Below are 16,999 nucleotides of genomic sequence, written 5' to 3'. Positions count from 1 at the left end.
TATTAAGTGACATACCCGATGATCACACTGTAAGTGAAGCCAGGGCAACTGTTTTGAAAAACAACACCCTATTAAACTGAGAACAAAACATTTTAATTCTTTGTTCAAGATTTGGTGCTCAAGAATAACACTGGGTAAAACCACTAGAATCTGTACCACAGTCAATGATCAGAAACCATCTACCCTTCATTAAATGAAAGATTTAACTATTGTATTGAATCCATCAGAATGGCTATCCATCTGAACAGCTTAGCTGAAGGCAAGAAAGAAAAGCACAATGCTACAATACAGTGTTAGGAAAATTATGGAGATTATGAAATGATTTACTGTGTTTATGATCCCCATATTTTTTCTGCATTGTTTTTCTGCATTTTCTGCAGAAAATTTCTGTATTTTCTGCAGTGTTCAAAAGAAAATAATTAGGCAAAAGAAGGAAGAGAAATACGCAAAAAAGGATGAGCAATGTAAAGTGTGTTGCCATGACGGAACATCATTAACATCTACACATACTATCAGGGGCTTGTTATTTGTCTCAGTTTTGTCTTCTACAAACTGATCCAGGTGAAATCCACCTATATAAGCTTGTAAAATATTAGGTAAGTGTTTAAATGCAACAAAATGGACACATATACAGATTTTTATTGAAAAAAACACAATATTAGTGCATTCCCCATTGCAAAAAAAGCATTAAAATAAAGATATTTTATATAAGATTACCCATCTAATGTATACATCAATTAATCTTCTACCTACCACCTTATTTTTTACCACTGGTAAAAATATAATACATCACAACACGTAAAATGCAATCCTGAGTCAGTCCCTCTGTCATGCCAACCTCTGAATTTTAGCTGTCGTAACAGCTAGTAGGAATCGGATTCTACTCAACAAACTTTACATCTGACATAGCTCAAAGTGTAGGCTTTTGATCATTACTTGGAGGCATTTCTAAAGAATGATTCATTTGATATAAGGCAGTCATCTAAATTAGGTCAGATTAACTGCCCTCAGGATGTTATCTTTTTCCCTAAACTATAAATAGTTTGAACAGTCAACTGAGCAGAAAATACCTGTACCTAGACCTCCTTCTCATAGACAATATAGAGATAATTATGTCTTAAGAGAGAAAACAAAAACAAACAGGAAAAATCTCACCAAGCCTTTCTAGCAACTGCCATGTCAAAAGTCTGGTTTAACCTATGTGGTTCCTAAACTGTCATATAATAATGCTATAATCACATACCCAAGCGCATCGTGCAGCCAAGATACTCTAAACAGTGTCAAGATGCAATCCAAGCAATAATGCTGCACACTGCTCTATTCAGGTGTTTTTGTTCTGGTCAAGGAAATAAAATGGCAGAAGACAATACAAAGCTATAAAGAGGTGACACACTGCAACTGTTACAAAGTTGGACTTGTTAAAATTATGAGCAGATGGAACCTTTCCATTGACAATCTCCTAAATCACCTCAAAGTGAGCACACGGAACAGTTTCTAAGGTGATAATGTTACAATTTTTCCATCAGGACAATTAAAAATGGTTAATACTTCTAACAGTTACAACAGAGAAGCATGAAAATTCCATAGAATTACAGATTAACCTTAGACAACAATAAAAGCCAGAATTTCTGACGGAATCCTCTTAACCCTAGGCCAAAAGAGGACATGAATGCTTTAGTAACGATCAAGGCTTGACTGCCAAACCACACCAATGGCCTTCATACGCCTTAAGACTTCTAGTTTTTAGAATTGGCTATCCAGAACATTTAGAACTCTGTATGTCCACAACTTCTGCCAATTTAATTGATTAATGAATTCCAATTTAGGGTCCTCAAAATGACATTTCTTAACATAAATCAGAAGAATGTGATCCAGTAGGTATACTAAGAGGATGTCTAGTGCACAGTTAGAACAGAGAGCAGCAATTTTACTAAACCCAGCAAATTTAATAGGTACAATGTTTCATGTACTGCTCAGTTACACGAGTTTTTCTCCAAGCAGGAGACCAATTCAATTCTCTCATCTCATAAAGACTGAAATCAACATCCACCATTTTTCAGCAGAGCAGAAAATAAGTTTCTCCAGGCAACTACCTAGTATGAGGGAACAAGTCTAATTTCTATGCCCCTGCCCCTCCACTGGAATGTTTAAATAGTAGTAATAACATATCAATTCTAAAAACACAAACATCAGTCCTCCTCTGTTTTACAGGGAAAAAAAATAGTAAGATAGTTCATTCCTCTCCTGGCTCTATTCTTAGAACAAATGACCACACAGTGGACCACTTATAGTGAAGAACAGTTCCATCAATTCTCTCTGTAAGGCAGCTAAATAGCACATTTTATCAGTAGAGAGATGAGCACCCTTCCCCCAACACTGTCAACTCTTTCAAAGAATAATATTAATGGAGAAAAATTAGATGACTAAGTACAGGGAGACAGTTCCAGGCTACAAATATTGAACTTGTGTAGATAATTAATTTAGATGTACTTGATTTTGTTTCTTAAAACATCTGTCCAGTATTTATAGGTTAAGACGACGTAGTCCAATAATCCCCTCCCTCCCTTGTTGCCTGATGTATACATTACTCAGCAGCACTTAACTTCTGCCTAACACCACACGGGAAAAGTAGATCTCTACCGCAACTAGAAGCTAGTTTTGCTGACACCAACCATCACCACAGCTGAATTCTTCCATAGGATTTGTACTGATTGAATGTTTTCCTCTCTTGATATCCACAGACTTTGTCCAGACTAATAGCTAAGTTTGATTTCACTTATCTCAAGGAGACTGTAAAACAGGAAACTCACATATTTTCCCTAATTTTGCTTTCCCTTTTGATGGAAATACGAGTACAGATATGGAAATTAAGATTAATGTGATTAGGTTTTAAAGACTCTTTAATAAAGAGGCTATGACGTGCCCTCTGTTGCTAGGGCAAACAACCAGCCTGAAGGATACTCAAAAGGTTTATACATCTTACCTCTCTCCATTCTTTGTTTCCAATGGCTTGTGTGTACAAAACACATACTGTGAAAAGAAAAATAATAAAAAAAAGTTGGGTCATTTTCAGCATTTGACATATTTTAAGTGAATCAATGTTGTAGTGTGTTGTGCTGTTGAAATTATTAACTAGAACAATAATTTGTTTTCCCTCAGTCTGTTGTTGCAGCACTGACCTAATAAATAGGGTGGTTCTGAAATGGGAAGCAAAACTTATGCTTGACCTTCAGCAAATCACCTGACAAACATTAGCAGTAAAACTGGATAAAAGCAGTTCTTCATTAAATGTGGATAGTCTGGCTAACCTAGTTAATCTAATACAAAATTACCCTAAATTATGTTTCTTTCAAGAGATGAGAGAATTAAAATAAAACCAAACAAGGACCCTACTGGGAAAAGAGAAAGGGGAAATAAAAGTGGAAAAAGGAAAAAAATAAGTTCTCATGTTTTCTTCCTTAATTCTGCTTCAAATTATTCATATATATATTTAAGTTTCTTGCATATGCATTGTTAAAAAACAAAATAAAAAAACACCACAACTAAAACCTAATAAAAAATATAATTAATTAAGTTTGTTGACCTAGGCTTTTTTGGAAAGACCAAGCAGCATACTCCCACAGGCATCACTCTCTTCACAGATCTGGTTTTCCATTACAGAACACATTAATCTGCAGCATCCATCACAGGAACTGGTGATGGAGGTATAGTGATTATAAGCAGGTCTTTTAAATACTATTATAAGCACAAGTAATTTGCACTAAAGTTGTACTATAAACTTTTTTTTCCCCTACAGTCTTGGACTAGTTGTAGCTGACTACCATAAAACAACTTTTACCTGAAACTCCACTACAGCCCTTTTCTAAGCAACAGAAATACAGGTATTTGAACACTTTTCTCCTGACAAAATCTTCTCCTGTGGCCATCATTATTTTTCAACAGAAGGTTAAAAACAATACTCTTTTGGGTTGCAGCCTTGAACACTAAAGATAGAAGCCTGGTTTTGTTTTCAAAAAAATCAGAATCATCAATAGACATGAAATGAAAGCAAAAGTAAAAATGAAAAGCAAAGCAAAAATGAAGTCAAGCTTCAAATTACATTTTCTTCTTACTTGAAGGGTATTTGGTCCCCATACAAACAGAAAAACCCACCCAAAACCAACAAAAAAATCCCATTAGGTAGTAGCAAAGTAGAAAAAAAACAAGTTCAATATTTTAGCTTACATATAAGTTAAAAGTTAACACAATTCAACTTTTTCTCAAATAAGATACTTTTGTACAAGAAAAAAGTTTACAAAAAAATTCAAAATCATTCTTTTGAAATAGACCTCTGTCTTTCTCCTTTCACTCTAAATGAAACCTTGGTCAATAATTCTCCAAGCTTTGGTTCCTGCTTAAAGTAGGATGATTCCAAACCAACAAGCCTATTTCTACAGTAGTCTGAAGAAGACAGCTGAACTATATTACATGGAGAATGAAAGTAAATGAAAAAATGTAAGAAAACAGTGAAATGGAACCTATGAAATCGGCTACAGAAGTGTCTGAAGGTTATTGAACTTCTGACTGACTTTTGTACCTAGTAAGATCTGTATCAAAGTAACCCTGGGAGAAGAAGGAAATGTCAAAGGAAATTCCCACAGATGAAAAACAAGCAAAAAAAAAAAAAAAAACAAAAACAAACAAACAAAAAAAAAAAACAAACAAAAAAAAACTTTGGAAATACCGTTCCTGCTAAGACAGAATCATCTCTTCCAAGGGTCAGGTGTCCTGTCTCTACAGACACACCTATGGGTCAGAAATCTTAACATTTTGTAATTCTTAACTCTGGACACTGATACCACAGTGTCAAACTCAAGGTAAATTTAAGGAAATCTTTCAATGAAGAAGAGGGTGGAAGTGTCAACAGTTATCACTCAGTTGTAGATAGTTCCCAAAATATTATAGTCTGCATCTTCTTATTTTCCCAGATAGTTTAAGCTGCCTTTATCCTGCACTCTGGTGTTTTCCTGTTTAATGCATACATGCTAATCCTTTAGTCTGGCAACTACTGTAACACTCAAACTGCCCACTTGAGTTTTCCCAAACTTAACAACATATCTACTCCCTTCCAAAGAATTATGAGCCGCAACGAGGTTGGTCTTTTCTCCATGCTACCTAAATCTTTCCATGATTCTACAGCCAGTTGTATCAGGGGCTTCCCTTACTCTTCACTCACCAGCTTCTATACTTTCTGGGCAGAGCTTCCTGAAGACCCTTTTGTCCCAGCTGTCATGACATTCTCCTCATTGAAACTATCTTCTATGGAGAGAGCCTCCAGGGGAAGAGTTTTTACCTCTCCATTCTTTCATATCAGACTCTTTCTATTAAGACAATCAGGAGTCACAGGACTCCACATTAGGACATTCTATCCTGACCACAGTGCTGCCGCCACAACTGCACAGTGGTTCAGTTTGCCTAGCCAGTGCTTAGGAAGAAAATAATTTTGCCCAAGTCTCATTACACAAAGAAACATACCAAATTCATTAATCTGTATCTACTTTGCAGGTCTTATCCCACCTCATGAGGAAAACACTGCTTTAGCTCATTCTCTCAAAGAGGGGAAAAAAAAATTGTCTCAAAAATATTCCTAGAAAAAGAAATGGTCTCCAAAATGGAAGAACAGAATGGCCCTAATGCTGCAGTAAATCAGTATATATGAGCTGCAGTAAATCAGTATGACTTGCTTTGACGCCACTGAGAAGAAAGCACTGTCAGTAGGAGACTTCAGTACTGTTTAAAATACTTCATGAACAGGGCTATCCAAGTCTGTCCCATCTATAGCTAATATCTCTACATTATTTCTGTAACTTGCCTCAAGGGAGGCAAAGTGCCAGCCTTCTCTTGGCATGTATATTCCAGATTGCAGGGAAGTGGTCAGCACTGGAATAAATACTGAGTAGCAATTACAGTATCAAAACACAGCTAAGCAAACCTCCCAAGAGAACTGGAAAAATCACAAGTTCCTTTTCAATTTCAGAAGACTGTTTAGGTTGACAAGGGAGTCAACTATATTCATGTGTGTCCCTCTCTGAGAAAAAGACCAAGAGGATGAAATCAGATTTTCACTATCAATATTCTCTCTAGATAACTGGAGTTTGAAAAGCATATTAGAATTTGCCTAGTCAAATCCAATGAGACCTCAGCCTATAGTGACGCTATGTGATTCTACCTTGTACAAGAATCTAATGGTTGTTAAATTCAGTGAAGATATGATGCTGGTTTTGACACCTTTCTTACCTAACAGGATAAAGTTACTGTACACAGAACAGTCTAAGAATGGCCTTCACCCATTATCTTTGTGCTCAACTAAAGGACACTAGGAGCAAACAAACTAAACTGGCTAATAAAAAACCCTACAGAATACTAAAACTAAGTGTACACTGTTTGGAGAGTATCCACAACCAACTTGTTATGCCAAGTAATTTCTTTAGGGCAAATACAGTATGGGCACTTCCAGAGCCCAAGCTTCTCCCTTTGCCAAGGATAGTATTACTGTATTCCATGTTTCTCTACTGCTAACCCATACAGATAGGCCTGATTGGCAGCATAAGTGGCTACTCACAACTTGAGACCAGATCTCTAAAGCACCCCAGCAATTTCAGTGCTTTAAATAAGCTATTTACTGGAAACAGGAAAGCAGTGTGTTTCAAACTGATAGGAAAGGTTATGACACTTTAAAAATATTTCCATATACTCGGAATCCATTGTAAAGCACCACTAGTTTGTGTCTCAGAAATATTTTAAAGACAGATATTAGGAATTCTTTAGGTTTTCCTGCATTCCTTCCTCGGCATAGGTCACCCAACCAGCCACAATCACTTGGTTTGCCCACCCGCCCTGTGTTGGGGTGCCCACAGGTCACAGACCCTTCAGAGGTGCACCGACTTTTATATGGAGTGTCTCCGTTCAAGAACACATGGCCAGCAGTTTATCTCTGGAAGTGTGGCTGCAGTAGTACCTTCAGCTCTAGCTCATAGCTGCTGCTGCTTTTCTTCTCAAACAGGTTTGAGCAGGGGCCCTGTGTGTTCCTCTGACTGGCAGAAGTTCTGGCAGGCAATTTACTCACATGGTTTTTAGAGCTGACTGGAACCTGCTGCGACAGCACATGGTGGCTCATGGCCTCCTGCCACACAGGTCACACTGCAGTCCCCTGGTACTCAAACTCTGCAATTTATACCTGACACAGCTATCTGTCTGGTAAAAACTTGAAGCACTTGTCCCTAGTAATATCTGACCTTAAAAACTAGACATCCTCATCACTTTCATAAAGGTGCCCTGATTCAATAACGAGATCTCTGAATTCTATCAGCAGCAATAGGTCACTGACCACTCTTCAAAACTGCTTAACCTGAACAAGTGAGTTTTTATTAGCCAATTAAAAAACATGTAGTAATGTGCAAAACAGAACTGCTTCTGCATGATCTCCCTACAACAGGGGCAAGGTATGGCTAATACCTCCTTTTTAAAAATAAAAGGTATTGTAGGCTAGGAACATCAAAGGTACACCTAACTTCATGCAGCTTTTCCACAGAAAGTAGAAGCTTTTCCATCAGAAGTCTACTGTGGAATCTCTCACAAAAACACCTTGGGTTAAAAATGGACAAACACTCACATGACCTAAGTGTATCCCACCAGGACACATGTCCACACACTTCACAGAAGTATATGTGTCTCAAGTTATGGCCAGTGTCAGTAAGCACAATACACTGTATTCTAAGCAAGAAAACCCCAAGCTAAAAAAAATCCCTTACACATTAAAATAGATACGGGGTGATCATAGAATCATAGAATCGTTAGGGTTGGAAAGGACCTTAAGATCATCTAGTTCCAACCCCCCTGCCTTGGTCAGGGATACCTTAAGCTAAATCGTATCACCCAAGGCCCCGTCCAACCTGGCCTTGAACACTGCCAGGGATGGAGCATTCACAACCTCCCTGGGCAACCCATTCCAGTGCCTCACCACCCTAACAGGAAAGAATTTCCTTCTTATATCCAACCTAAACTTCCCCTGTTTAAGTTTTAACCCATAACCCCTTGTCCTTGTCCGTGATAACACGGCCCATCCTTGGCAGTGTTTAAGGCCAGGTTGGACTGGGCTTGGAGGAGCCTGGTTTAGTGGAAGGTGTCCCTGCCCATGGCAGGGGGCTGGAACCAGATGTTCTTTAAGCTCCCTTCCAACCCAAACCATTCTATGCTATGATAAGACACCATAATGTAAGGACTAGTCATTCAACACTACAGCAGTACTTTGATTAAACACTATCAAAAAAAAAAAAAAAAAGGAATTTTTTTTGTGGTCTCAGTTCTTTGATAAACGTATCATAAAGTGTCTGTTACAGAAAGATAGTAATGAATTTTAAATCAAAAGTCCTGTCATACATAAATTCATAGTCATGAGAATTTTTGTCGGATCCAGTCATACATTAACAAAACTTATAGGGAAAGTGGGTATCACTATCTGACATAACTGAAAACATTCAGTCATAAACCATGATATGATTATTGATCAGGTGAGGTCATATTTCTCAGAAACAACTTAATTTTATTTTTCAGCATTTGACTCTAGGATTAGTGGACACTATATGCATTAGCAGCAACAAATGCTTCTAGCTTGTTTAGGAGTTTGCTTGCTAGCTTTGAAAGAGATCTAGAACAAAAAGATTTAAATAAATATACCTTTCTGCGTTTGTTAATTTAGGAAAATGTAGGCTGACTCCTAAATAAGGAACCATGTAGCTCAAGAAAGCAACACTGAATACAGACTCTTTAAAATTCCAATTCATATAACAATCCATAAGCGTATCTTATGTAGGTATAACTTAATTAATTGAAATAATTGTCACAAAGACAACGTAAACCTAACTGAGACTGAAGGAAATCACTCATGTAACTTTTAATCCAGTGTTTACACATGGGGAAGATGCGATGAAAAGAAATAAAATGCTGCATACTTACTTGGATCAGATTTAGAAAACGTATCTCTGTCCAAAAGATTTCTGTTAAATAAAAAGAGATAAAATAATCTTATTTATAAAAAAATGGAAGATACAAATCAGACACCAATTCATATATGTTTTTAACAGTTTGATAGTCAGCTTAGTTTTATATCCTTTCAATACGTAAGATTTACTAGAAGTCAGTCAGCATTAACACTTGAGGAGTCTTACATTTAATTTTATTATACATTTTGGATTTGAGCAAACTGTGGTTCATACACTCCAACACCATGAAGTGAGAAGCAACACATAACAAGCATATTAAATATATGTAAGACACCAGGAACAGAAATAACTTAAAATCCCAAACATCTAGCAGAGATGAATTTGCTAGTTGAACACAAAAACTAGACTTCACTTAAAAAAAATGGCTATGAGATCTCAGAGCCATCAGGAAGTATCTGTAAGAATCTGCCACGGATGAGCAAGATAAAGAAAATGAAAGCACAGAACACACCAAAATTAGGAATTTTTCAAATATCTACAAAATACCTAGGAATAAGCAGTAAGAACTGATTTCTTTGTTGTGCAGTGTAGTGGTCCCAATATTGTAGCCACACTTTAGACTAAACTGAGAATCATCCACAGATGAGGAGGCTCAAATTAACACTAAATCTAGAGAACTTGGACTGACCAGAAAACTGTTCTTAAAATAGTTACCAACATTTCAGTATTGAAAATTAAAAATAAATAATAAAAAGATTATCTGGACAAACCAGAAAAATGGTCTAAAAACAGGAAGCCATTGAACAGGGACAAGGCAGGTAGCTGAAGTTAGGTATTAAACTCAATCCACAGAAAATGCAGATTAGCTGCAAGTACCTAGATATATAGCAGTTATACCAAAAACGGTTCTAGACCAGCAGACCAAATATTGAATGCAAGACAGGAATCTTGTGCTTTTGGGAAAAAAGGCATACTGGAATACATAAACAAAAAAGTTATAGAGTAATTTTGCTAGTGTTATGAAGACCAGAAAACACTCAATTCAAGCAATAATGTTTTGAGCAAACCAATTTCTTGCAATCTAAGACAGACATGGAGCCACCAGAGTCCAGCGGAAGCAGAAGTAATAATAAGTCTATAGAATATATCTATGAAGAAAACTGGTGCAAATTGAAGCTGATCTCCATGCAGACAGAGCAAGCAGCAACAAGGTTTAACCACAAACTGATTCTTCTGCTCCGCAAGTGCAGAAGTTGAACTTTATTCCATTGTTTTACCACCTTTCATTGTTAGAGGTGGCCAGACATGACGTTAAATCTCCACCACTGACACTCTTTAAGAACATGTTAGGTAGCTACAAGCACTAATAAGTTCTCTGATCCTACCCTGGAGCAAGTGGAAGGATTAAATAACCAGTTTACATCACATTTCACTATTTTTAGTAATTAGTACAGCTTCTTCAAAGATCACCATTTATTACTCTTACATATAAATCACATTATTTTTGTGCTGCTGAACAGTGCTGAAAAACTGTATTAATACATTGTTCGATACAGGTGTTCTAAGGGCTCCACTTCAGCTTCAACAAGGAAAAAATACTGTATTCCCAATTTACGTACTGCCAAGTCTGCATTTCAGAACAAGCAATATGAATAAAAGATAGCTTTAAAAAAATGTTGGGTGCATCTGTTTTATTTAGCCAAAGTAGGCACTAGAATTAAAATTAGTATTTCTGAATGAACCTGACATCTGCACATGCTGCTTCTTCAGAACTTCTCTAATCCATTCAGAAGTGGGATTTTCATATATGCATTCTATATTTCATATATGTATTCTACCTTACCCAAAAATATACAAATTGAAATATTAACAAACCCAGGAAAACCAGTGATTTCAAGTCTGTATTTCACAACAACCACTACAACCTACTTTAAAAGACTGTATAGCAAGTTCTACAATATCAGAACTACCAATCCAAAATGAAAATTGCCTCCTATTCCTCTTTAATTATACATACCTAGATATGCCATTAATTTATGGTAACTAGAATTGGTTTTACAGCAATTCATCTGGGGATAATAAAAGCCTAGACACAGGGTTATAAGAAAGAGGCAGTACATTAGGTTTTGGGATAGGCCTCCCATGCTCACTATTAGGATTCCAAGCAATTTAAATTCCTCCCCATAAATACTCTACAATGACCTTCTAATTGGTATGTTAGCATTTGTGACTGCAGATTAAGATTAAACCATTTTAATGACTCATACTGAGTTAAGGTGCCTTGAGGTTTTTTTAGTATTTCCTACTCTTACTCTGTTTCTTTTTAAGTTTTCTTCCTCTGTTTTCCCATATACATAAAACCATGAAGCCTGCCCATACCAGCAGCTCAGCCTACCCCAATGCTCTTATTCCAGCAGTTGCCAAAAGTAGCCACTATGGGAACAGAATGAGAGCAAGGTAATTATCTGTAACACTTCCTGAGATGTTCCTGCTCATCAGCGATTAGCTGCTCAAGGACTTCTAGAATCCAGAGTATTTCTACACAATCAGTATCCCTGGAAGGACTGAAATACCAAAGGTTAACATTGCAGTTCAGGTCAACAAGTGTTTTGAACTAATACAGCTTTCAACATCCTCCATTTGACCCTTCATACATTTTACCATAAATAAAAAACATCTTCAGCAAAGTTTGCACACATGACTGATCTTCCAAATCATTAATAACCAGCCAAAACGGTAACATAAGAATTTAACAAGCTGTTCAAGCAATGCAGCCAGTTTCAGAAGGCATGTAAAGAACAGTGCAAACGGGTGGCGGGGAAGTTTGGTCTGTCCACTAAATCACTTAGCGACTCCAGCAGCTGCTCAGTTTCCTCTGTACATTTTCATTTCACCAGTCAGTCTCACCTCCATGCCTGGCAAAATCTTGGAGCAGATTCTCCTGGCAGGCATGCTAAGGCACATGAAAATCAACAAGGTGGTTGGTGACAGCCAGCAAGGCTTCACTAAGGGGAAATCCTGCCTGACCAATTTGGTGGCCTTCTATGATGGGGCTACAGAACTGAGGGACAGGGGTAGAGCAGTTGATGTCATCTACCTGGACTTGTGCAAGCATTTGACAAAGTGCCACAACAACATCCTTGTCTCTAAATAGGAGCAACATCAATTTGATGGATGGAACACTCAGTGGATAAAGAACTGGCTGGATGGCCGCACACAAAGAGTTGTGGTCAATGGCTCAATGTCCAGCTCGAGACCAGTAACGAGTGGTGTTCCTCAGGGATTGGTGTTGGGACCGGTCTTGTTCAACACCTTTGTCGCTGACATGGACAGTGGGATTGAGTGTGCCCTCAGCAAGTTTGCCGATGGCACCAAGCTGTGTGGTTCGGTTGATACGCTGGAGGGAAGGAATGCCATCCAGAGGGACCTCGACACACTTGTGAGGTGGGCTGATGCCAACCACATGAAGTTTAACCATGCCAAGTGCAAGGTCCTACAGCTGGGACAGAGCAATCCCAGGCACAGCTACAGGTTGGGCAGAGAAGAGATTCAGAGCAGCCCTGCAGAGAAGGACTTGGGGGTGTTGGTGGATGAGAAAATGAACATGAGCCAGCTTCAGTGTGCGCTCGCAGTCCAGAAAGCCAACCGTATCCTGGGGTGCATCAAAAGGAGCGTGACCAGCAGGTTGAAGGAGCTGATCCTGCCCCTCTACTCTGCTCTCGTGAGACCTCACCTGGAGTATTGTGTGCAGTTCTGGTGTCCTCAACATAAAAAGGGCATGGAACTGTTGGAACAAGTCCAGAGGAGGGCCACGAGGATGATCAGGGGACTGGAGCACCTCCCATATGAAGACAGGCTGAGAAAGTTGGGGCTGGTCAGTCTGGAGAAGAGAAGGCTGCATGGAGACCTCATAGCAGCCTTCCAGTATCTGGAGGGGGCCTATAGGGATGCTGGGGAGGGACTATTCATTAGGGACTGCAGTGATAGGACAAGGGTTAATGGGTTAAAACTTAAACGGAGGAAGTTCTTTACTGTAAGAGTGGTGAGGCACTGGAATAGGTTGCCCAGGGAAGTTGTGAATGCTCCATCCCTGGTGGTGTTCAAGGCCAGGTTGGACAGAGCTTGTGAATGAACCATCCCTGGTGGAGTTCAAGGCCAGGTTGGACAGAGCCTTGGATGACATGGTCTAGTGGGAAGTGTCCCTGCCCATGGCTGGGGGTTGGAACTGGATGATCTTAAGGTCCTTTCCAACCCTAACTGTTCTGTGATTCTATGATTTTAGGGGGAAAACAATCAAAGTGCTCCTTTAAATACCTGAAAACTGCATGGCACGTAAGCAGATGCCAACCTACACCCAAAAGAAATGCTGAAAGCAAAAGAAGACTGAATGTATTTCTGGAACTTCAGGTTGTCTTTATCCCCTCAATAGTCAATGGCACTTCCTGCACAGGTTGAGTGATACACAGTGCATTTCTTCCCCTTTTACCTGAGAAAAGCATTCTCTTTGGTAGTACACTATTTTGTCGCAGAAAGTAGTCCTAGGAAAGCTCAGAAACTCAGAAACCAGAAATATCTAAAACTCTATTTCCTCCTCCTAATCAGAGAACATGGGGAGTACATTTTTTTCTAGGCACATTCAGCCTTTCAAATAAAGAATGCAAAAAGAAAAGAGGAGGAATTGCTATTGAGTATGAGGAAGGGAAAAAAAAAAAAATACAAATATGCTTTTACCTGGAGAAACACACACACATCCAATATGTACAGCAAAGAAGTCTAGGAACATCTGTGCAGAAAGCAGCATTCTACCAGAACAGATTCTGAAGGAATTCATTCTGTACTTGCCTGTTCTGGAGTGGACCTTCCAAAACAGTTGCAATAGAACAGATGACTAAAGGAAAAAATAAATAGGAACCACAGCAATAACGCCTACTTGTCTAAACTGGAAAGCACAAGACCGATTACAAATGCTGGGATAAAGGTTTCTTTTTCTGTATCATGAGATAGATTTCTCCAGGAAAAAAATTAAAAGTAATCAGTACATAAGAAAAGTTAAAACCTATTTAGCTATGCCTTGCAGAATCACTTTGTTCACATTGTTTGTCAAAATAACAGTTTCTGTGCTGTGGTGCTTTGCTTGAAAAATTGTTTAAGAATAAAAGAGAGTATTTCTATTGTAAGGAACCTACAACTGACATCTATTCCACCTGCTTGACTACTTCAGGGCTGGCCAAGTGTTAAAGCATGTTATTAACAACATAGTCCAAATGTCTTTTAAACACTATGTTGCTTTGCACAGTCTCACATACTCTATGGATTATACGTACATTGACAAAGATTGGCCTATGTTAAAAAAATAACATTTACTCACCTTGTTCACATATACTTTGCTTCAAATTTGACTTTATTTTAATGATCAGTATTTGAACTTCCTGCTCTGCAGGGTTTAAATTTAACTCTTTGTTAAATCCAACTGCTAAGCAGAAGTAAATACAATCACCCCTTCAGAAATGGCAGAATTCTGGCACTAAAGAACAGAAGTACACAAAAAAATCCCCAACTGTGTTCATATGACTGGAAAAATACTTATGTATACATTGCTTTCAACAGCTCTGAAATCCTTTACGCTAAAAATACAGTTTGCTTCAGATGAATTTGTCACAATCTCTCCAGCTGTTAAGGATTTATGTTTCTCTTCATCTTTAGATTACATTAAAGTGCAGGCAAAGATTCCTTGGTTGTGAAATAAAGCCCTCGGCAGTTTGCAAACACAGAAGTTAGTTACCCATGCACAATTATTTTTAATTTTTAGAAAATATACATTTTCAAGATACCAGATTCTCATATAAGTGTACACTACTTTTCTCACAGTACACTTGTGTCATTCCATGGGAAGCGCGACTGCCCTTAGTTCATCAAACAAACGGCATTTCTGTTTCCCGCACTTAATGTTGGGCCCACGTGCCTTTTTCAAAGGAGAACCAGAGAAAAAAAACAAAGCAGCATCTCCTCACTTTTTACTGTGCAGAATGGTATCCATTCTACTACTATTTTTAACTTAACTGTATGATGTCCTAGCAAACACTGTCCCTCAGCCTCAACTGATATTACTGGACTTGCAATGGGCAGTCCTATGTAAGACGATGTACAACCCAAAGAGCCTACTTGAGTGAAGAATCCACTTGACTTCTTGCAGAGTAATTGCACAAACAACTTTCCTGTTGTGGTGCTAGCTTAAGTAGCCACCTTTCCCTAGCTATTTACTCTCTCCTTCTGTATTCTGTCAGAACACAATAAAAAGCAAGCTATCAGCCTCCAGATCTCTAGATTCAAAATGCCCTGGACCAAAAAAGAAGATTAGACAATTTCTCAGAATTTTATCTTCCTGTCAAAATAACTGGCTCTCTTGGGAAAGGCTCACAGGTGAGAAAATGGTGGCTCTTCTGACCAACAGGCAATTAGGATCATACCTTCCTTCTGGTTTTACATTGTCTCCGCTCTTTGCGGCACTAGAAGGCCTGGGAAGAAAGCAAACGTACCTCCGATATGCAAGCTTAAGAAAGCATCTACAATACTTCATCATAACCTGTGGAGAAGTAATTGGCTCTGCTGGTTCACAAGGAGACCAAGAAGTAATTTTCAGCCTCCCAGTAACTTTTGTTGTCAATTTAAACAGATACTGGTTCAGAAGCCATTCTCTTAAGGGAAAAAGAAAGGGAGAAGCAATGTGAAGGGTTAGCCCAGCAGTGCTTCCATGATTTTATAACAATCCACAGCCTTCTCTGTCTAGATGTACACAAAGTTTCAGGTTGAAACCTCTATTAAAACTGCTGACTACTCCTGGGGGTAAAAAACAAACAAAAACCAAAGGAAGAGCTAAGTTTCTTTACTTAAACATAGCACTATCTTGCAGGCATGCTGTGGAAACAAACAGAAAGTATGGGATTGTGAAAATCTGGGCAAGATACTCCTGTTAGTGGGTGAAGCACTGCTCAGATGGCAAAGAAAGAGAACGAGGAAAATAATACTACTACAGAAAGAGTTCATAATAATACATTTAAAGTTGCTTCACACTTCCTAGTACCTCTCTCTTTTCCTGCTGTCAGGGTTTCCTTTATAGCACCCTTCTGGGGCTAAGATTGTTGGCGTCAGCTGTGGGAGGGTGTTACAGTGAGCCATCAGTGTCCCACGTCTTGTCTGGGGAGAAGCATGAAGTTTAGTGGTGGCAGGAGTGGAGCAGGTGGTCTCAGGAGGAGTTTGATATTGATGGCTCCCTCCTCCCCACTCTGAGAATCCCCATCTGGGTTATTTTTCCAACATGCTCTTACACCTCGCTCTTGCTTCACTGGTCTGCAACTCCATTTTACATCCAAATTTACTGTGTATGGTGCGTATCACATCTGCTTGAGACCTGCTCTTTCAGCACAGCATTATTCCAAAAAACAGGTTTGCCCAGCTCCCAGCCTGCACTTTTTACCAACCACTGGTGACCTCTTTACAGCACTGGGGTCCCCCTCTTTTCAGCTGTTGCTCTACTACTCTGTGTCCTGTGTCCCCACTTGCAAGACCTCTGCTACCACACCATGCCAATGCTCCTCTGCATTACACTGTCCTTTGAGAGTCACAAATACATCAATATACACAGAATAACAACTTATTACTACTACCTGTAGAAAGAAATATGTTTATACCACACAAAAACAAGCCAAAGAGAAACTAACTAAGCAGTAGCCACCTGGTCATTAGAAAAAACACTGGGTTTGGGTTTGTAGCTAAGCCCCATAAGACAATTTTAGACAAAACTGGGCAAGTTCCGAGACTTGCAGAGTTAGTGTGAAACCTGGGGCCTCGGAATCACAACACTGAATTCACAGGGCAACAGATCTGCTTTAAACTCTAGAAGCTGCATAGTTGCATGCTTAAAGTTCAAACACAGACACACAGGTGAAAGCCAAACCATGTAAGCTATCAGGAATGCATTCCCATGACTACCTTGATGGACACTGTCACCCATTTATATT

At 38.7% G+C, this 16,999-nt stretch overlaps 1 protein-coding gene across 3 annotated transcripts in view; it reads right to left on the bottom strand.

Annotated features, from left to right (window-relative positions):
* CPNE8 (copine 8) overlaps positions 1–16,999 on the bottom strand; it is a 91,321-nt gene that overhangs the window by 70,368 nt on the left and 3,954 nt on the right. For all 3 annotated transcript variants that reach the window (XM_061467490.1, XM_061467489.1, XM_061467488.1), the window contains exons 2-3: positions 8,995–9,035; positions 2,984–3,030 (exon numbers count right to left, since the gene is read on the bottom strand). In XM_061467490.1, the coding sequence (XP_061323474.1) occupies positions 2,984–3,030; positions 8,995–9,035 (88 nt within the window). The remainder of the gene's footprint in view (positions 1–2,983; positions 3,031–8,994; positions 9,036–16,999) is intronic.

Source organism: Pezoporus flaviventris, unplaced genomic scaffold (genome assembly GCF_033815535.1).
Source record: "Pezoporus flaviventris isolate CSIRO_AGI_PZ_B2104156 unplaced genomic scaffold, CSIRO_AGI_Pfla_v1 ptg000045l, whole genome shotgun sequence".
Lineage (NCBI taxonomy): Eukaryota > Metazoa > Chordata > Aves > Psittaciformes > Psittacidae > Pezoporus > Pezoporus flaviventris.
Note: the sequence above shows the minus strand (reverse complement) of the source record. Positions and strands in the feature narration are given on the sequence as shown.